Below are 21,940 nucleotides of genomic sequence, written 5' to 3'. Positions count from 1 at the left end.
TCTCCCCCAATTTTTTAAGCAGGTAAAACCAAACACAGGATTCAGACTAATCATATTCTGCAATTACATATCTTTGAGAGAACAAGTGGTACAAGATCAATTAACTCTTGCTGGTTGCAGAGAATCATCTCTGACAGCAAAATTCAAGCTGAAGAATTAACAGAGAAACTAGAAACAGCAAGGAAAGAAAAGAAAGTTCATTGCAGATTTGAGTTTTCTTCCTGGAATCCCCAAGGGAATTCAAATGCATCTTAAATCTAATTAGAAATCCATGCCTTTTTTCTTGTCCTTCCCTCCTTCTTTGAGGTCAGCATTGCATGGATCACAGTAGGGTGTTTTCCTACGATTTGAAGTCTAGAGTCATTAACCTTTGAACATTATTAAGCGACATCAAAAGTGATTCTATTTAGACTGGTCTCAGCTCCTCATTGATCTCTTTTTCCTTCCTCCCTTGAAACAAACAAAAAACTCATACATTTTTCTTAGTTTGGGAGTTTGATTTCTCTCATGCTTCTGAACACTTCTAAAAAAGTCTCATTTGTCATCCTGAGAACTTACTGCTTCCATTTGCCACCTGATACAGTAACATCAGGTGACCACCCTTTCATATGGATATTTGCCAGCAGAAATCAGCATTTCTTTTGCCATTTGTCTTACTCATTTGTTTTGTTTTAGCTTCAACTTCAGTTTTCATCCACTTTTGCCTCTTGCCCTTGTACAATCCTCTGTGAAAAGAAGCAACTGTGCCTGAATTTCCCTCAGTGTCAAAACTCATCAGGCACAAAGAGGTCCAGGAAGTGCATTGCTATGTATATCATATGAAAGAGTATGAAGATTCACTACACTGAAATGTTGAGAAAAAAGTCACAAATGTGAAACCATGTGAACATTCTTTAAAGACAGGCTCCTAATTGCAAGTGACAAAGTTGTGGGCTACTTACAGAAATTCTCCTAAAAGATTTATGCTCCAGAAAAGTGAGATGTTCAGCTAGCTCAATGGGCTCCAGATGGTCAAACAGCAGGCAGGCTTTTCCTTTCTTGGAAATCTTCTTCCTCTGTGTAACTCTTCTCATCCAGTCGTAGGAAGGACTGCAACAGAATAGGAATAAGTCTCAGTTCTGTTTGGGTGTATGTCACTGTAGCCCAGAGCTGGAATGTGTCATGTAAAACTGACCACAGAAGGACCATGAGACCTCTGCCCTGTGACATCCAGCACATGACAAACAGAGTGTAACAGAAGAGTGTAACAGAAGCTGGGAGTTTTGCATGCACTAGTCCAAGTGATAAATGATAGCAGGTCTATATCACAACAAAAGGACAACATTTTCTTCCCCATGATACAGGAAGCCATAATTAAAGATGATGTAAAATACAAGAACAGCTCAAAACAATTTCTGATGCAGAATAAAAACATACTTGAATAACATCTAGGATTCATTTTTCCTCTGTAAGTCCACAGGTCCCTGAAGTAATGGAACAACAGAGACAGCCAAATACTGTGAATGTGTCATATTTTAAAAGAAAATCTACAATATCAGATGAGATGCAAAAGCATGTCTGGTGATGTTTAAAAAGTAACTTTCATCCCAGCTTGTCAAAGAAATAGTAATTGTAATCATTTTGATGTAATGCAACTACATATGTGAATGCTAAAGATTCTCCAGGTAAATAATAGAAAATATTGCAAAAAACTAACAAATTACGGGCGAGAAGACGAGAAAGCTTCCCTGAGAAGATCTGAGATTTACACAGGATGCCAGTCACTACATTGTTTGCTTTTTTGTATGAAAACTTGTAGAAAAAAGTAATACTAATCACTTAATTGGCTTGTGCCTTGTCAGAAAAATAATTTATTTCCTATTTATATGAAAAATTTACATACAGGTAGGAATCTTCTCCTTACTGTGTAACTCTTACTTCAAATTTTTAGTAGCTTCAAATTTAAAGACAATTTTGCAAGTGCTGCACTTTTTTTGTTCTCTCAAGATCAAGATGGGCTTTAATATTTTTGTACTTTATACAGAACTAGAATTCTGCTGTTCCAGACACAAAGATGTCCTTGGCATGACATCCTTACATGCTGGAGATATCAATGAGATGGATGTGATCCTCGTATCCAAGCTGGCTGGCTACTTCTTGAAACTCTTCAGTCAAACGAATCAGCCCAAGATCCAAGTTAAACTCAGCAGGAAATTCCAAAATCCAGTATCTGAAATCCACAGACAGCAGTTAAGAGGTGCCCAGAGACTCAGGTATAGCATTCAGTGGCTGCATATATTTTACATGCATTTTTTTTCCATAGGACTTATTTCAGGTCCACTGTTTAGACAGAGAGAGTGAACTCAGCTTGTTTCTTATGTAATTATTTGTGACACTGAAATGGCAAAATGCCACTTTATCTTTTAATTTTTTTTTTTGCTTAGCTCACAACAGCATAACAAAGCAGCATCCCATTGAAATGCTAAATTAAAGTGGTATCTCAGGTGACACCCACAGAAGGCACACAGAATGTCCTGCCTCAGGCTGCCAGGACACCCAGATAACATGTGCTCTTACTCCCTGTCCAAGTGAGAAAATTTTGTCTGCCCAGAAAAGATTTTCCAATGAAAATGCAAACATGCATTTGACTGGCAGTTCCACCAGGATAACTGTGTAAATCAGGTGTAAGCCACATAAACTTACATGTAGAACATGCAAGCCCCCTCCTCTGTGTAAGGGAGAGTGGAAAAGGCTTTATCAGCCCCCCTCATTTTCCTCTCAGTGATGTAACTTCACCCAAAGGAAGGAGGAAAAAGCTTTTGTTTGAGTAAAGCAATTGATATAATGATTAGTTAAAAACTCACCCTTTCTCTTTTACAGAGAAATGTTCCTACATGAGAACAGCCCAACACATGAAAGCTTTCCCATGGAAACAAGGTCAGAGCAGCTGTTGCAAGGTTTGGAACACACCCAGTGTGTAACAACTTCAGCATCACTAACACACTCCTGTCACCATAAATTATGTAGGGATTGCAAGGGATTGCACGAACTGAAGTCTACAACCCAGAGACAATTTTCTTCTCCCACACTAAGTTACAGCTGGGAGCAAAATGTGTCTCTCCTCTGTTGGCACTGAACTTGTCACTCTCTGAGAGGCTGAAAAATCATAGCACTCATGAGCCAGATAAATAATAACACAAGTTTTCTGTCAGCTTTTTAGCTTGATGCAGTTAAGTGTCTTAAAAGCTGGATGGCTCAACTTAATTGTTTTAAACACATAGAAATTGCCTCTTCACTCTAGAATGGAGACCAAGTAAAAAACCCAAACGAACAAAATTACATTGATAGTATTAACAGAAGCATAAAACCAAAATGCTAGAGGACCAGAAGTGCATTTACCTCATGAAGTAGCAGATTTTCAATCTGAATTCATTGCAGTTCTCCCCGTCAGCATCTCTGTAAGTATGTCAGCTAAAGAAACCTTTGTGTGCCTTGACTCAGCAATGTTGGTTTTGTTCACTGGAGGCTGATACTAGAGCAGCTGAATTTATCAAAAAGTATCAAACTTTTCTTCTAGAGATAACCACATTATGCCTCTGGTATTTCATTCACTTTCACAACATCATAGGGGACAGAGACTATTTCCTGGCTGCCCCTTTTTTTCCTCCTATCAAAAATGCCTCTATTCTACAATTCTGAATATTCTGCTGCAAGGTTTCTTGCCAGCTCTGGCTAACAAAATATGATAAAAGTTATGATAACTGAGTTAAGAGGTATAAATGACATGTAGGTAGTTAGATATCACTGAAAATTCATAGTACTCAAAGGTCAATCTGCTGTGATACACTTGAAAAATTATCTTGGCCTCATATTTACAGTTATTCAGTTGATGCACAGTTAGTATCCTCGTACATGTGTAGAAAACCTACAAAGTCTTTATGTATGAGCGTAAAGAAGCTCACAAACTCCCACCTTTTAGGCTGAAGAAAAATTCACCTCTGAACCTTGTTTGTCATTAATTAATTGGCACATTTTTACAAGCAGTCAGGAAAACAATCTGCTTTTGACACTGCAACGCCAATTTGCAGCACTTTGTGAAAGGATATGTGGACAGGAGCTTGCCAGCCAGCTCTGTGGAAGGCAGATACCACCGGTGCATTAAAAGAAAGGTTCTTGGCAAATGGCTGGAGCAGGGGTTTCCTTTGTCATCTGCAAAAGAGAAACAATGAGTTAACCCCACCATAAAAGGGGGGGAGCTTTTACTCTTCAAGCACAGTCAGACAAAAAGGATCAAAAGTGGAAGTGTTGGTTCGTTATCTATCAAAAAGGTAGAAAGAGCACCAGAGCACAAAAATGCCCCTTGAACAGCAACTTGCTAAATGCAGTGAGTGTTATTTAAACAGAGGAAAAAACCCAAACCAGTTCAGATAACAGGCCACAGCTAAAAAAATAAGGCATGGGCAGCACTGTGCTAAACTTCATATAAAGACAGTGCCAATAATCTAAGGGACAAATCCAAAATTAGTCCATCAGGAGGGGCGAGGATGATTTATGTACAACTACATCCAATATTTATTTTATTGCAGCTTTTTAGCTTTAAGTTAGCGGTTAATTTTTTTTTTAAATGGATCTGCTTCAAGGAATTCAATGTTAAAGCAGCACTAGCACCTCACATCTGTGCCCAAGGTCACATCTCCAGCTGCCTAACAGAGATCCTTGTGTCTTTGCAGTGAAGCCACTGAAACTACACAGAGTTATTCCCTGGCAGACTGGCTGACCATCAGTCTTCCCCAGCATCTGCAATGTTGGATTATCCTGTCTGTCACTTTTTTTGGAGACAGCAGATGATGTATGAAAACAGGAGCCACACATGGACTGTGCTTGTCAAGAGAGTGTGTACACAAGAGGAGACACTATTTCAAACAGACAACAAGTGCATGGGCTCTGCTAATAATTAAATGAAGTTCTAGAGCAACCAGTTTGATGGTGGCCTACGGAAATGGATGTATGGGATTCACTGCAGGAAGGTCTGTCCATCCATCAATTGTTCAATCTCTCGCCTTTAGATACTTCTTTCTCTCCACATGGCATACAAAATTAGTACTTCCTTCCAATCAAAATCTGTCCTGCATCTCCAGGGAATCTAAATGTAGCTTTGTGAATCAAAGCCCTGTTTGAAAACACTTAAGCCCATCCATGAACTCATTTGACTGTAATGTGATATGTGTCATGATTAATGGTGTTATGGACCAAGGTCTTTTTCATCACTTCTTTCCCTCAGACCTGGTACATCACATTTTTATAAGAGTAAAAAGATTACATGAGCCTTAGGTCATATTCTTACCAATTATTGCATGATGATTTGGAAAACCTTTAAAAAAATGACTGGTCAAAACCACAGCTGTATAACCACTCAAGACAAAGATCAATGCCAGAAATAACTCATTGAATAATTCATCTAAACATTTCTCTTGGTAAAGGCCAGCATTGTAGAAACCACCATACCCACAATTGTGCATTATCTGTATTAAGAAAATTTAATAAAGTATGCATGTGATTAAATTTCTGGCTTGTATGATTCTGGGCCAAATTGAAATGTGGAAAATTTTACAGAACAGAAATGTTCTTAGCCAAGAGAAAGACTGGCTAAACCAGAGAACAGCAGGATTTATATTAAAAGATTAATTTCAATAACAGCAAAATAAAATAATGAAAGAGCATACCAAACATTTCAATACAAGTGTTCAAAAGCTCATCTAATGTTGCAGCCTTTCCAAGAGTGTTTGACCCCATTGTCTTTTAATCGTTGTCAAAAAATAAGAGACATTTTCACCAAGTAGAAGGATGCTTCTTCAAATGCCCAGCTTTTTCAGTTTATTTTGTTGGTTGCATTCTTAGCTGGACTTCAATGAAAATCTGAAGAAAGTAAAAGAAATCATAATTATATGACTATATGGAAGAATGCTTACAGTTCAACTCATCTTTTCTATAAACTGCTTTTTCCCCCACATGATACAGAGCATGTGAAAGCTTGCCATAAGCTTTCCCTACATTCCAGCTTGTGTTTCTAAGCATTGTCCAATTGTTTGTGCACTAGCACAAAATAAATCCATAGCTAGGGCCATAAAACAGACACCAGATGGCAAATGAGGGCCTGCATGTACAATGACGCACATTTTGTTCAAGTCATTCTATTTACACTTGATAAGTCACTTTTTGTTAATAACCCTGCTTTTATGTTTTTAAGCATAACCATTTTTCCCCCTGAGGTTACTGGTTCATGATAATGCTAATGGTCTTAATTGGCACAGACCACATAAGGTGTTTAATGAAGTTCATAGGAGGCAATTTTTCAAAGGACCTTTAGGTCAGCTTTTTAAAATAAAATAAATCTTCCCACAGTAGCTAGGCAGTCACAGAGGCATAAACACATACAGAAACTTCTAAATTTTATTATACATCTACTATGCATTTACATATCAAATATCTGTTTACCTGAAGATGCACTGAATACTCTGTTACAAGTTTTCTGAAGTAATTTTACAGGTTATATTTAAAGAACAAATCATCTACAGTACTTTATTATCTATCTGTGACTAAGCCCCACTACTGCCTGATCACACCAAGTGTTTGAAATGTGACAAACAAGTACATCCAGCAATTTATCTAGAAAGCCAAGAGTAGAACTGAAATAGTCCTTGAAGTGAAACTACAGGAATTTGGGAAATTCATTTTCAGAAGTCATTTCCCATAACATCAACTTTTTAAAGCTGGTCATGCAAAGCACTGATGAAGTATATACCTGCTGTAATTCACCCACAAATACCAAGTTTTCCCAACCCATTGTAACACAGATCTCACACTGCAAAGCCTGCAGTCCTGGTAGGACTAACATTCTTCACCCTTCTTACAAAACCACCCTGACCCCCTTGCCACTGGCCAGGGTTACAGTGAACACAGAGTGACACACTGAGCTGTGTCTCTGCTTGCAGCCCTGCAAATGTGACTGTGGCCCAGCCACCCAAGGGACACCAGGCAGTGGCAGCTTCACTGTCCCTGCTGGTGCTACTCCAGCCAGGCAGCTCACACCCACAGCACAGGCAGGAGTGCTCCTTCTCCAGCAAAAGCAGGGCCAACACATCCTGACACAACTCCCAGCTCCCAGAAAGAGGGGAAATCCCTTCTCATTCAGGGTAGCTCTGCACTGCTGATCATGCCCAGACTGGCCTGCAGCTCCATCAGTGAAGTGTCTCAAGCTCCCAGGCAGCCTTGGCATATGTGAGCTGCTCATTGCTGGCCTGTGCTGGCTGCCACCTGCACCTCATTCCATTTAGGACACCACTGACTGGCCAGGGGTGCTCTGGCAGCACAGTGCACTGCATCCCAGCACCTGGAAAGTGTCCTGCACTGGACACTTCTTTATGGACCCAGAGTCCTGCAGTGCTGAGCCTGTTTGAAGCATGCAGCAGTGTTTTGCTTGGAAGAACTTCAAAATATTCTATTCAGCCAAAGATGCAAGTCCTATGAGGAGCAGCTGAGAGAGCTGGCATTGTTTAGTCTGAAAAAAGGTAGACTGAGGGGAGACCTTACCACTCTCTACAGCTGCCTGAAAGGAGCTGTTAGCAGCTGGGGCTCTTCTCCCAGGGAACAAGCAACATAATGAGAGGAAATGGTCTCAAGTTCCACCAGGGGAGAAATTTAGATTGGATATTAGGGAAAACTTCGTCACTGGAAGGCTGGCCAAGCATAGGCTGCCCAGGGAAGTGGCTGAGTCACCATCCCTGGAAGCATGTAAAGGATGAGTAGATGTGGCACTTAGGGACATGGTTTGGTGATGGACTTGGCAGTGTTTTGTTAATGGTTGGATTTGATGACCTTAAAGTTGTCTTTTCCAAACTAAACAATCCTATGATTCTGTAGTATTATTTTTAGATGTGTTCCCACAGCCAGGTTCTTTCTGGTCCCATCCAGCACTGGATTTAGACACAACACTCTCTTCCCTGAAGCTGAGAAGATCCTAGAGGATGTATGCACAGCTCATGGAACAGGGAGTTTCTACCAGGCACTGCACACACAATGCCTCAGCCCAAGCCAGCCAACAAGAAACTTGATCAGAGAGGTGCAAACATTAGATCCCACCCCTCCTAGGTGGAAGGAAGCACTCTCCTCTGAATTTGGTGGTGCAGGACTCCCTTTTGAAAGCACACGCCTGTTTCTCTTGGAATTACACAGAGATGCTACTTGCAATGAACCGAGGGGAAGCTAAACTAATCCTGTCACACAACAGCAAACAGAGCATGCACTTAAGCAAAAGGGGAGGTGAGTACACAGTGGTCCTTGGCTTCAAGCCTGTGTAGCAGGTGGTGCCCAACAGGCTGGCTCTGGGGCTGGAGTGGGCAGCCTCAACCCTTCCTGCTAGAGCTGGGCTAACACTGAAACCCAAAGCTGTGTGACGTGAACAGGAGAATGCAGAGAGATGTGATTCTCTCACCTGCTGGTCAGGCCAAGAGCTATGGTTACCCTAGGGTTAGTCTTTCTTCCCAAGACTGTTTCTCTATTTAAAATGAAAAAATAAAAAAGTAAGCAGAGCATTTGTTTGGTTTGCTTTCAGAGTTAACCAGCAGCTGTGCTGTGTTTTTCAAGATCACAACCTTGTACATGTAACTTTTGCTAGAATCCCCATGTTTTTCCTTTTTGACCAGACCCAAGTCCTTCTCTAAGTGCTTAAATAACTGGTGTAATTTCCACAAAGCCAGCTATCTAGCTCTTCCAGATTTATCTGACTTAGGTTTTCTTTCAAGAGGAGAAAAATAAAATAATTTGCCATTTCAAAATACCTTTTAGTCACTGCTTCAAAATTAAATGGGGAAAAACTATTGTATTTTCTGTCTAAGCCTAGAAAACTGTTGAGCATGAAATATAGGAGTGGAAGAGATTTGATCTGGCTTTTAAATTTTGTTGGTATTCCCATCATCCATAAAATATAGCACAGGAGAGTATCATCTCTGTCTTCCACTGACAACAGTATAAAGGCAGCCACATGGTAATCAACAAATAATGCCCTGGTAAAATTGAAGGTTTGGTGTTTTTCTTCAATTTTACAACAACTACTTAAGTAGCAGACACCTAGATCCTGACAGAGCTGTCCTCCCAAACAGCCTATCAGATCACTAAAGGTCAGAGCATTACTATAATAATGCTTCTTAAAGAAAATAAAGCATTTCCACCAAGTGAAGAACTGGCTGGCTGGGTCTGAGTCAAAACCTGATATCACATCTCTTGACTGCAGACTCCAAAACCCACAACCATTACATCATTACTTGTGTGATCAAGCACTGCTGTTCTACTAAAACAATAAAGGAATTGTCTATAACCATGCCACAATGGTATCCAACCACACACCAGCACCTGTAGAGATGAATGAGTAAAATGAAACTCTAAATTTCATCTACATAAATTAAATAAGCTGTATTCTGTCAACAGTTCAGTGCAAGAAAGACACAAAATTAAAAATAAAATAGAATCATCACAAAGTATTTCTAAAAATAAAAATTTTTAAATGTTTGAAATATGTGGCAATTATTAAAAAATTGATTGCCAAAAGTACAGTTGGACTTTCAAATAAAGATAACTTTGAGAATCTCTGCCCTCAGCTGCTTTGCAGCATAACACTGAAATATCTTATTGCCATCCAGCTATTTCTGGGAATAATTGCCCACTAGAATGAAACAAATAAATATTTTCCTTATAATGGAATTATAAATCTGATTTGGTTTACTGTGATTGACATGGGCTGTTAAGGACACAAGAGGCACACAGCCCTCCGTTCTCATTTATTTATCAGGCCACTTGGAATGGCAATCTCCCCTGCAAGTCTTGCTGGTAACCCACCTCATGCTGGGAAGGGATAATCAGGAATAGGTGAAGACTGCAACAGCAGCAATGCCACCAGCACAGACCTTAGCACTCACTCAAAGCCAGCAGCTTTTTCTCCTTCATTTAGGCAATAGAAACAACCACAATATCCCTATGAACCAAGTCACGGTGTCAGGCATGTCATGCTTTATTTTATGCAATATTTCTGTCATGGGATGTGCACTTCCTCCCTAGGGAGAAAGCAGAAACAACTGCAGTGATGTGCTCAGAGGTTAGAAGCTTGCCATGGACTGAACTACAAAACATAGAGCTCCTTCCAAGTCCTGCCATCACCCCAAGTGCCACATACACATGGTTCATCTGAGCAGATGGGTTTCTTTAGCACTTTGTGCAGTGTAATTGCATTTTGTGTTCAACATTTTGGAAGTCTTGAGATGGTGCTATTGTGGACTGTCCTGATAGGTTACTTGAAACACATATGTAGGCTGTGAGCTCTTGAGACAGATGTGGTCAGGTGCAATACATTAGTTTTTAGAAGAAAAAGGATACCCTGGCAGCAAACTTGTAATCTTATGCAAAAGCACCAAGTGATGTAAACAGGGTGGGCAGCATGAAGCCAAGGTTTAAATTGGTAAAACCAAAAGACTTTACTTCTGCTGCTGGAGGCTATTAAAGGGGGGGTCCACACCCATAACCTACAGCAGTTTAAATAATATTAAAATGTCAAGTCTGTGCAAATCCATGGGTGGGCACTCCATGTGTGGATTTCAGGCAAATTGTATCGGTTACAGGTGCAAGCTAAATCAGTAAGTCAGTTTTAAATAGGCTTAAATTTGACATCTAGGGTAATATTTATTCAGCTAAATTAAATTCAAGCAGCTTTTTAGTCAGGCCAAATTAAATGTACCTGTAGTATTTCCCCCATTTATTAAAAGTGGGCTATTTTCCTTCTAATTAAAGACTTCTAATAAATAGAGGCACATGCAAAGAGTCCCACCTTGATACAGAGGCACCTCTTTGGGTCCCAGTTTATCCATAAACTTTCCAGATGCCTGCACACATAAGACTTGTATTCTTTACAAGATTAGGACATTCTTGGGGCTTTAAATAAGCCAGATCTCCCCTCCTCCAAGCCTACACAACACATCGGTAGATGCTTGCATTAAACAGCTTCCACCTGGCAGCTGGAGAGCTGCTAAATGGGAGCAGCTCAACAGGGAAATCCAATCAGTAGCAGTATGCAGAAAAAGGAATTGAGAAGAAATCATGAGTCTCATGAGAAAGTTTAAGGGTACCTTCCTTTGCTACACCTCTTTCCATTATTCTGACTTAATCACATCCAGGGCAAGCTCTTCAGGACAGAGGTCACCTGCTACCCTGTAGGTGTAATGGAGGCTCTCACAGTAAGACCCTTTCCTGTTATTAGTCTCCACAAATATGAGTGTAATTACCATAATAAGAATCCCAGTTGGGACTGCACCTTTGCCTCACAGATGCAAGCAAGACATCTGTTTGGGCTCAAGTCAGCACAGACCTTAGGTTGCCTACTGTGTGGCTCCTGGAGTTTGCTCTCTCCCAGCAGTTGCGTATTTCTTGTAGCTGGGCAGGAGCAGTTTATTTATTACAGTGCACACAGCTCTATTTCTAGAAAAGTCCAACCAAGTGACACAGGGTGTGTGTCACAGACTCTTCTCCAGGGTGTGACACAGGCAGGAGCTGGACACCGGGCAGGGCAGAGAAGCTGGGCTGTCAGGCAGCCCAATGGCACTGCCTGTGCCCAGCCCATGACCTCAGCACCACGTGCAGCTGGCTGCAGGACGGCACATCTGGCTTACCAGTGGCCTTTGTTGCATGGAGCAGGGACACAGAACAAGGGACACATTGTGGCACTGCTCCATGAATGCAAGATGCAAGTCTCGCTGTGGGCAGGAGAGGTATGAAAATGGAATATGGGAGTCCTGAGCTCATCTGATTTCCCAGGACTCATTCACCTTTGTTGCACACCTTCAGATGGTACACGGTAAACCACAGCAACTGTCTGCAGCCTATTGCTTTGATTCACATTGGTTTTTTTTGTTTTTCGGATCAAAGGGAAACTTCAAAAGACACTGAACAACAGAGTGGGATGTCTGTGATTGAAAAGAAGGTAGGAGAGGTACTCTGCTGGTGGCTAGCTGAAGCCAATCCTTTGGTGAGACAGCCAGCAGTGCATGAGGTCAAGGACTGTCCTCAGCAGTTTCTCTCCACTGCTGCTCCCTTCTCACTCTGTCCTGTGCTCCAGCATGGGTTCTCTGTGGGCCACAGTCCCTTCAGAAGTGCACTTGCTCTTCCATGAACTTATCAATGGGCCAGAGGCTCTTCAGGAAAGTACCTGCTCTGCCACAGAGCACCTCTCTGTCCTCTGACCTTATTACTCCCTCTCTTCTTCCCTCCTCCTGGCCATTCCCTTGTTTTTTCCATGTTTCCCCCTCCTCAGAATTTTCTGCCTTTTTTAAAATGTTTTTCCAGAGGTGCCATGAGCTTGGCTGATGATCTCAGCTGCACAGGGTGCCTTGCAAAGACAGCTGGAAATGGCTGTGTCTGACACAGGGCAGCCCCTGCCTTCTCCCACAGAGGCCATTCCTGCAGACTCTCTGCTGCTAAACCCTGGCTATTTGCATCCAGTTTAGCCTCTAAGGGATGAGCACTTGTGCCTTAGCACAAAAGTATTCATGTTACAAATACTCGAAATATGTTTTATTATGCTTAATTTTGAGAGAAGGCTCCACTAAGCTTAAAATATACTTTCACAAGTCACCCAATGAACACAGAAGGGTACTACAAGCCATTTCAAGCCCTAGATATCTAGTCTTCTATGGAAACAGAGGTTAAATTTATAGGGCCACAGGTAAGACACCAAGGGGATCTATGGATCCACTCCCATGGAGTACCCAGGTGTGTGTTCAGACCCACACACAGAAGACCACGGTGTCTGGTACAAGTTGATAAATTAGCATATGGAGTACAATGCATGCTGACCTAAGATAAAAAAGAAGCTTACAGAAATCATGAGGAATGGCAATGGACAGTCACATGACCAAAAACTTTCAGTAATCAGAAAGTCACTTGATTAAGGCTTGAGCTGCTTAGATAGCATTTTGTTTAGCATTCTTCCTGTGAAACATAACCAAGAGGATTTCAGAGACAGCAGAACACCTCCACCACCACCCCCCAGGTTTTCTCGATTATAATTCACCTAAAATAATAGACAGCTTAATAACTGGATTTGTAAAAACAACAACGGTTACATTCCCAATTGCAATACAAGCATTTTATTGGATTGGTTATCTAGCATACTTTAGGTTTGTCCCATCCACTTCTATAGTTGTTTCCTGTATTTATTTTGTTGGTATTTGCCTCTGTAGTTTAACTCCAGCTAATAAATGTCAGGAAAATCTGAGCAGACATCCTTGGTTTGTTCCAATACTATGCTGATGACATCTTCCACTTTGCATAGGTCAAGGTAGTAGAGTTACCCAGAATGCATCAGGTTAAAAGGGAGAGCTAAGGAAACTTTAATTTGTTTTCAAAAGAAGAAAACTCCCAGCCATATTTCTCAGTAGATTTGTAATGAAATTTATTTTGCTACTCCCAGTGAAGTTACCAATATCAGACATTTGATTAACATGTGTGACACCAGGGGATGCAGCTCTTCTGAGAATCTTTGTGCTTCAGACACATTAGAGATCTCTAGCACCGAGGGAGAGGACAGCAACAGTAGTAAGAGTTTCACACACTCTAACTTGATCTTTTTTCAGAAGCCAAGCAAGACACCATCAATGCCTTCTACAAGTTATGCTACTGCCTGTAAGCCTTCTGAGAAACTCTTGGAGATTACCTTTGCTATTCACAGACTTGCATAGAGCATCTTTCAAGAGTAGGTCTGCTTTGTTAACCTACTCAAGTCAGGGTTAAAATATATCTTATCAGCATATATTCATAACTTGTTACACTGTTACATGCCTATAATGAGGCTGGTACTGCCCAAGTAAAAAGCAATTATTTTAGGTATTTTAAAAAAACATCTGGGGAAGTAATAAACCCTTCAGTTCTGAAAGACAAACCCCCAGAATATTTATTACCATATATCTGTTACAAAATATTTTAATATTTTATTATTGTTTACCTTAACCAGCTATGTTCTCTTCAAGACAAGCCAGAAAAATCACATTTATTGTTTAGATTACTAAGAAATCCTGGGCCCTATCTGCCTAGACTTTCTTGTATGTTCAGCTTGAAAATCTACCACAACACTTGCTATGTCTTATTTTTAACTAAGCCAAAATTTTTCAGTAGCAGCATAGTCCCTATGTAGTGACTTCTTTCAAGCTGTGAAATATTCCAAGAGTTAGGACAGTTTTAGAAATCAGCACTGCTTTTAGTTTCACACAACTTTTCAATCAATTTTAAGGCTAAGAGGAGTCATAAGAGCATGTAACTCATATTAAAATTCAGTAAATTACCAAGGTATCAAGTTCTTTTCTAATAAACCCATAGCTTCTAAAGAATTTTTTCCCTTAGAAAAAGCTTTTTTCACTCCATATAATTCTATAATTTCCAGTTGTTTCCCACTGTAGACTAATTACTCATGGAACAATATTTTCTGGGCCCTACAGTGGGAGACAGCCCCCCTGCAAACATCAGTACCCCCTTTCTAATGATGCCATAGGAATTGCAGACACACATGGAGCTTCTCAAGCCCACCAAGCTCTACAGGTTTCTGCTGGCTTCCCAAACAGTAGAGATTATAGTTAAGTGTTCCAAAAAGTAAAATTTTAAAACATTCTCCCTCTTCCACTGGCCATCTCTGCAACTATTTTGTATGAAGGAAAGAGAAAAGCATTCTCTGCAGTCACAGATACCACTAGGGAGAAATCAACACCTCCTACTTACCTGCTATCATTTTCAGCAATGATCATATTTGATTTCTCCCTCTTTCTGGCTTCTGACCTTTCCCAAACTGAAGAACAACTGCAGTTACTGTACAGGTACTAAAAGCAAGGGTATCACCTTGTGAAAAGGGGAGGTTAAGTGCAATGTTCCATTTTTTCTTCTTCAGTCCTGTTAACCCTTACATTCCCTCACATCTCTCCCAATGAATTCACAATCTATACCTACCCTAGAGTGAGGAGTGGCCTCCCTGTGTAGTGAGAGCAGTTTTGCTGCTGACCTTTCCTCCTGTGACTACAATCAAAACCTAGATTGGCTTCAGAAATGTCTCAACCACATATTTACAGCCTGGGAAGTACTTATCAGTGCAGTAAATTGAAGGCAGCAACTGGTAAAACAATAAAGGCAGGAAGAGGCTTTCAGAGACTTAAGTAATGGGAAACTGGATGTCTGAGACGGAGCAAGACAGAGTTAAAAGGACAGAGGACAGGACAGAGCTTTGGCTGCTTTCACTCATTTGGCTGTTACTGTGCATTTGTAATGGGATAATCCTTTGTTTTCCCTTTGATGAGTGCAGAAAGTGGTTCACATGGAACTGCTATTTCCCACAGACCTGTTAACAGGTCCCACACTAGGAGTGTGGCTGGGCCAGCTGCTAATGGCCACAACCCTTCTCAGTCCCTGGTGGCAGCTGCCATCCATTGGGAGCGTTGCTCTTTAAGGAGAGAATGCCAATGAAAACAGCACTAGGGAGAGGTAACAGACAGGCATGGGGCACACAGACCTGCTGTGTGACCCTTGGAGCCCGTGCAAATTGCTCTCTCCTGCACACTCCCACGGAACAGGGGTGCCTGGCTTGGGTGGTTTTGCAGCTGCAGAAGTCACGAGCGCCTCACGACTCACAGGCAAGCAGCTGTAGAGTGAAAACAGCCCCGGGGTCAGGAGAGATCCAGTATCTTTCTTTTTGGAATTCTGTCAGCAGATGCTGGGCATCAAAATATGTAAGCAGCTTCTCACCTCTAGTTATTATTTTTGAGTTTCCCTTGGGAAGATGGGTGGAACAATGGCATCTTCAGATTTCCTAATGGTGAAAAGAGAGCATTTTAAACATAGGCATACAGTGCTTCTTGGGCGACTTCAGAGTTTTTCTAAATACTAAACCTCCAATAGAGAAGAGCAGCAAAGAGATTATTACCTGGTTTCAGTGTGTCTGACTAGATTTTGTACTCTTTTTTTTCAGAGGCAACAACCATCAGTGAGCTGACAAAACTTTGTTTCCTCACAAAGCAATCTACTAAGAAACATGCACTGGTTTGTACAAGCACAAAGAAACAGCAAACCTCTAAAGCTGTTTATGATACAAGAAGTCTACAGAGTACAGGATATGAGAACAGTGTCACCACAGTACAGGATATGAGAACAGTGTCACCTATATTCCTATATCCAAGCTCTTGGGCCAGAGTGAGTTTTATTAATAACCACATACCTTCCTAACAATAAGACAGCTTGCAGCCAACAAGTTAAATGCCTTCTTTAAAAAGAGTAACCTAAGAATGTACTGTATACAAAAATACACAGAACAGCAAGACAACTTGAAAAAGGGGAAGGAGCAGTGTGAAAATAAAATCTCAAAGAAAAAAGAGGAAAAGTGTCTTTAAAACAGTTCCTGCTTTAATAAGTAATACTTCAAACAAGCAACTTTGATATTTATTTTGCTAATACTATTTTGGCAGTTATATATTTATGGTGTGAAAGAATATCTATCACAGGATTGCAGCTACACAAATATCCCACTTCCACAGCCACAGAACACACTACTGCCATAGGACTTCAGAAAAACAAACCTTATCAAAACCTCTTGGTTAAGTTTGCGAAGCTCATGCCTTAAGATCCAACACTGTAATTCTTTAAAGCTCATGTATGCTAAGGATTCACCATTATTTGAAAAGCAGCAAGAGCAGTTGCTGCAGCTGTAACAGCTGAGAATCACATTCTGCACCCAGTACACTTTTGGTGTGGTAGATAAAACCCTGCCAGTCAATTGGCAGTATAACAACTTTGCAGTGGCCAGTTCAGACCATCCCAAGCAACTTGAAAGACTCTTATTGAATTAAACCAAAACTGTTTGTTTTGAATTCATACAGGACACCCATAACTCTTTACTCCTTACATATTACCATCAAATTTAAGGACCTTATCAAAATTTCCTTACGGATCTGCTAAACTCCAATAATTCTAAAAAAAAAAAAAAAATCCTGTGGCTATTAGTAAAGCTAATATCAAGTGAAAAATATGGTCAAGTAAGGGGAAGAAATTAAAGGACGAAGGAGCTGGGAAGATATTGATTTAAAAGTTGATTTAGAGGCTTAGGGACTTGTTTTTCTTCCCCCAGTATTTCTCATTGAAAGACTGGCTGCTGTTGCAGTCAAGTTTTCAAAACACCTTGGTCTTTTTCAAGCTTACTTACAGGAACACACTGTCATTCTATAAGCAGTAGAATAGCAGGTAAGCATGCTCAAGTCAAATTCTCCACCAATTTCTAATTCAATATCATTAAATCAGTTTGAGTATTCAAAAAGGAGATGGTTTTGAAACACAGACATGAGGTAAACTTAAGATACATGCATCTGAAAACCATGACTCTTATTTTAGTTCTGCAATATGAGCTGACAACTAGATCCAAAAGGAGGATTAAGAGCCCAAATCCTGGCTCCCTTTTACAGCCTGACTCCATGGGTGTGTTTCTCAGCCTGGTCTCTCACTTCTCACCTCCTCACCCCAGAAGGTGACTGTCTAGAGCTTGTAACCACTCCCTGTACTTTTGATATTAAAGTCTGAGTCAGTAACATCAAGAAGCTCCCTAGTTTGGTCACTCCTAAATCCTTTTGGGATCTGTACACATGAAAGTCCTCTGCCTTGTCTGTGTTAAGCATCCTTTAGTCACACCTAACATGTCAATCCCACGCTACATAGGTGTAATCATGATGCCCAGATTCCTTTTTCCAAGAGCTCTGAACACTCCTTAAAGCTATGAGAGGCACAGGATCAACTCTTCCAGTTCATGGAAGGATTCCAGACCTCACCCTATCTTGGCTGAGACTACAGAGGAGATTCATCATCCTCAGATCCTCAGTGTAGTTCCATATTACTTGAAATAATGAAGTTTCTTTGGTCTGCAGGGAGCAAGCAAGCAAGAGCATGACTGTGTAATTTAAGGGGATGAGCATTCACTCAAGAGGGGGGGAAAAGGTGAATTCTAGTTCCTGCCCCAATTCCCACTTAAGATAAAAATATACAGACAGTCATCAGGGCAGGGCCTGGAAACCAAGAGTTTTAGGAAGGGTGGCAGCTGTTCCAGGAAGTATGTGTTCATGAATTCAGCAAAGTAGAACATGAGTAACCAAGCTAAAGCAGGCAAGACATCTTTAGCAGAGGAGATTGTTAGTCTTTTAAGGAAGCTATTTCATGAACAGTGTGATAAGGCTGGAATGTCATGGCTATTCTGATTTGGAGGATAAATCACTATATATCCAGATAGTGAGTTGACTCAAGCCCCAATTCAGCAAACTTTTTCTGATGTAATTTTCCCCACTGTAATCAATTATCTATTTGCATAAGCTGGGGTTTTTTTTTCTTCCCACTGGAAACACCAGAAATTTCCAAACAAGCTCTGGGCTTGAATAACGCATTGCTGTGAAACAACCAATTTACCAATGTGTGCCACATGAATCAGCACCAAGGTTATGGATTGGGTGAATCTAATTGAATTATGGGTTATGAATTGAAGCCTTTCTATAATAATGCTACTTCAGATTAGGGAAATTCAATTTGTTGAGACCAGAGTTTAAGCTGGAGAAATGTTCATCTTTCTAAAGAACATGAACAAGAACACAGCATTATGACAAAGAATATATGAACCTTTGATCATGTGTCAAAGGCAGCCTTATCAACAGGTTTAGCAAGCAAGCAAATATCCCCCATACAAACAATGTTCAGTCTATTTGATCATATCATGTATGACTTAAATTCCAGTCTCTAAGACTGATTTCTATGTTGAAAATTTTCAATGTGTTTCAGGCATGAGGAGTAAAATATACTTCAGAAGTAATGGAAAATCCTTGTTCATCTTGGAGATCCTGTTCCTGCACACACTTGCACTCCAGACCCCCTTGCACATGCCCATCACTGCTCTGAGTGGAACAGGTTTCCATAGAAGGGGTTGAAAAGAGAGGCAGTTTTAACAGGAGTGGAAGGAGTTGTATATGGAAATGTATTGATATATATAACATGGAATATCAATATATGTGTATATCAGCTGCTGTATATTAAGCTTGGTATGACTTTTGTGGTAGTCCAAAGCAGACATACTCCTGAATCATTAATATTAAATTTGTGTTAATTTAAGGTGATACAGTTATTTTCTCTTTGCAGGAACTAAATATATGAGGTATCTGAACAAGAATAGCTCAGGTCTCACTAATTTTGCAGAAATTATTATGCCTGGCAGGTTCTCAAGATGCTCAGGCCCACTCCCCTTGCCTGAGAAACTCCAGATCATTATTAAGGAGCATATGCATAAATCACAGGTGGGAGAGTACTCTGTAGAGAGAGTCAAACCATTTCACTTATTTGAATGTGGTCAAGGGGAGCAGTTATTCAGAGAACTGAGACAGCAGATGGCCACCAAAACAACCAGAGTAGTTCTCAGGGGTAATTGTATTTTCTGCTGAGCTGTAAACATCAGCCCTGTGGGTATTTCCACCCACCCACACGTTGATCCTGACCTCATACACACTTAGAGGTTTCTGATGGGATCTCTCATGAATTCAGCCCAGCAAACACCTATGTATTTGCAGGATTAGTCTTTGTAGCTTAACTGGACTCACCAAATCTGTTTTGTTGCTGTTGATGGTGCTTGTAGCTGTTAATCTTTTACATTCATTACAAGAGAAAAGCTCCCCCCCTATTACAACACCTCTATTCTGGTGGTCAGGTGGTTTTTAGATATGTTATACCAATAAGAAAACCATTTAATGAAAAAGTACTACTTCACTGGCTATTCACATTGAATAGAAAAACCACAGAGAAAAGCAATGAAGAGCGAAAATCAGAAGACCTGAGAATTTGTTTCAGGCTTTTGATTCAAACTCTTAGGTATAGAACCTTGCTATTTCTGGCTTGTAAGGAAGGGCCAACTTGAAAACAAATTTATCAAATTCAGCAGTGAAAAGTGAATATGCCATAAATATGTTAAAAGAAAACACTCAGTGCAAGTTGTTTAGAGTACCTGTACAAATGTATTGTAACCAGGCCTGGGTAGCTTAGGAAAAAAGAAAATGACACAAGTGCCCTTACAATATTTTTAAAAGTAGTTTCCTCTCTTTATTCAGAAATATCCTGGGAGTGGCTCCTTGGTACAATGGCATTTTCAAATAGAGAGAGGGGCTAGCACAACTGCAGCTGCCTCTCAGCTGCATGTTTTGATATAGAGCAGAAATATACCCATTCAGAGACCTGCCAGGCTGCCCTGATCATTTCCTCAGAGTAAAGGGAAAAGATTTAACAGGAACCTTACGACACTCTCAGTGACAAGGGTCTGCACTGAGCTTCTGCACAGGGACAGCAGTGTCCCCACTATTACCCAGTCTCCTGTACAATGTAATAAAAAACCATCCAGGATGAACTTTCAGTTATATATTTGGCTTTCTAGAGACCCATCAAGGGGCAATCCAAGGGCAGAGCAAAGAATGCTGAAATTTAATTACTGTGCTTCATGCCTATGCAGACCTGCCTGACTTACATGAACGTAATGGGGGTGTCTATTCAAGAAGCTGAGCATTGTTTTTTATGAGATCAGGAAATGATAAAATAATGTAAAAAGGTGGTGGTACAGAGGTTGTGTTTTCTGCTCAAGTGCAAAATCAGTGTGTGCCCCAGTGGTGTTCCATGTCTGGTGTTGCAGTGACAGATATTGCAGTTAGAATTCATGAGAAAAGCCAAAAAATGAGAAGAGCCTGAAGACTGCACTTATTTCTCAATGTACACTGGCTGTGTTTAACAGTAAATATTCATATCAAAATGAGTTAGTGATAAGGATTGAAACAGTTACACTCTTGAGAATCTTGTGATGATCGGGTTGTCCTTATTTTGTGGACAGAGAATTTAAAAGTCTCATCATGAGTCCTGAATTTACATTACTGTATCAGAATCAGATACAGTAATGACAGCTGGAAGCTGTAAATAAAGCAGGGTTTTTTTTGGCTTAAACTTTGCAGATCCAAGTGTTGAGTTATTCTTCTTGATTGCAAATTACCTTTATAACCAACAGTAAAGAGGCACAAAACTGAGTTCTCCCACCACATTTCTTTGAGACAGTTCAGTTATCACTGTAAGAAGATGTTTTCAGACATTATTACCTGAAGGCAAGCTCCGTAGTGCACTTATCTAATGTTTACTTTGCAATCATGATGTTGCCTCTTTTATATTACACTTAACTCCCAGCTCTGCAGGAGAATTAATCAGCTGCACAAGAGGCACACATAGCTGGCTCCCAGTCCAGCTGGTGCAGAGCCATATTATGGCTTTACATCAACCTCCTGCATCAACCCTGGCACAGTGGTTCTGGAGAAGCAGGGAGGAAGAAGCAACAGCAGGTATGGACTGAGCTCATATCTCATATTTTCTGGTGGATTTGGGGTTTAAATTAGGTTTACAACAAGTCCTGGGCAGTTTGCTTAACACAGAGCACTCATTACAAATACACAATGCAGTGGCTGGAAACAAGCACACCACAGCATAATCTTACTCAAAATCAGAATTCTTACAGTTCTGAAGAAAAATAAACTTATTCTGGGATCAGTAATAAAAAGTGACAGGAAACAAGTTATTCTCCCTGCCCCACATGGAATGGAGATGTGGACAGGCTGGAGGGGCCCCATTGCAGCCAAGGTGCCCAGGGCAGCCCGGGTTCCTGCCACAGCACCAGGCACCTCAGGACCTGTGGGTCTGCTCTGTTAATGGTGTTCCACAGTATCCCTGTGGGAGGGCTGCAGTGTGCTTCAGCTCTTTGTTCAAAGGCAGTCTACCCTTGGAGACACAAACAGGCAGGAAGCCACACAGACTTCTGGTTTTGTGAAGAATTGAAACCGATTGACAT

The 21,940-nt window shown here is 40.7% G+C and overlaps 1 protein-coding gene across 5 annotated transcripts in view; it reads right to left on the bottom strand.

Annotated features, from left to right (window-relative positions):
• Positions 1–21,940, bottom strand: part of RASGRP3 (RAS guanyl releasing protein 3) — a 46,555-nt gene that overhangs the window by 23,351 nt on the left and 1,264 nt on the right. For 2 of the 5 annotated variants that reach the window (XM_066546659.1, XM_066546656.1), the window contains exons 2-7: positions 15,802–15,865; positions 5,703–5,895; positions 4,088–4,188; positions 3,379–3,443; positions 2,078–2,209; positions 942–1,089 (exon numbers count right to left, since the gene is read on the bottom strand). In XM_066546659.1, the coding sequence (XP_066402756.1) occupies positions 942–1,089; positions 2,078–2,209; positions 3,379–3,443; positions 4,088–4,188; positions 5,703–5,772 (516 nt within the window). In that variant the 5' untranslated portion in view covers positions 5,773–5,895; positions 15,802–15,865. The remainder of the gene's footprint in view (positions 1–941; positions 1,090–2,077; positions 2,210–3,378; positions 3,444–4,087; positions 4,189–5,702; positions 5,896–15,801; positions 15,866–21,940) is intronic. The other 3 variants (XM_066546657.1, XM_066546661.1, XM_066546660.1) reach the window with 3 other exon arrangements.

This window comes from Molothrus aeneus, chromosome 3, assembly GCF_037042795.1.
Source record: "Molothrus aeneus isolate 106 chromosome 3, BPBGC_Maene_1.0, whole genome shotgun sequence".
Taxonomy (NCBI): Eukaryota; Metazoa; Chordata; class Aves; order Passeriformes; family Icteridae; genus Molothrus; species Molothrus aeneus.
The sequence above is the reverse complement of the archived record's forward strand: the minus strand, read 5'-3'. Positions and strand labels throughout refer to the sequence as shown.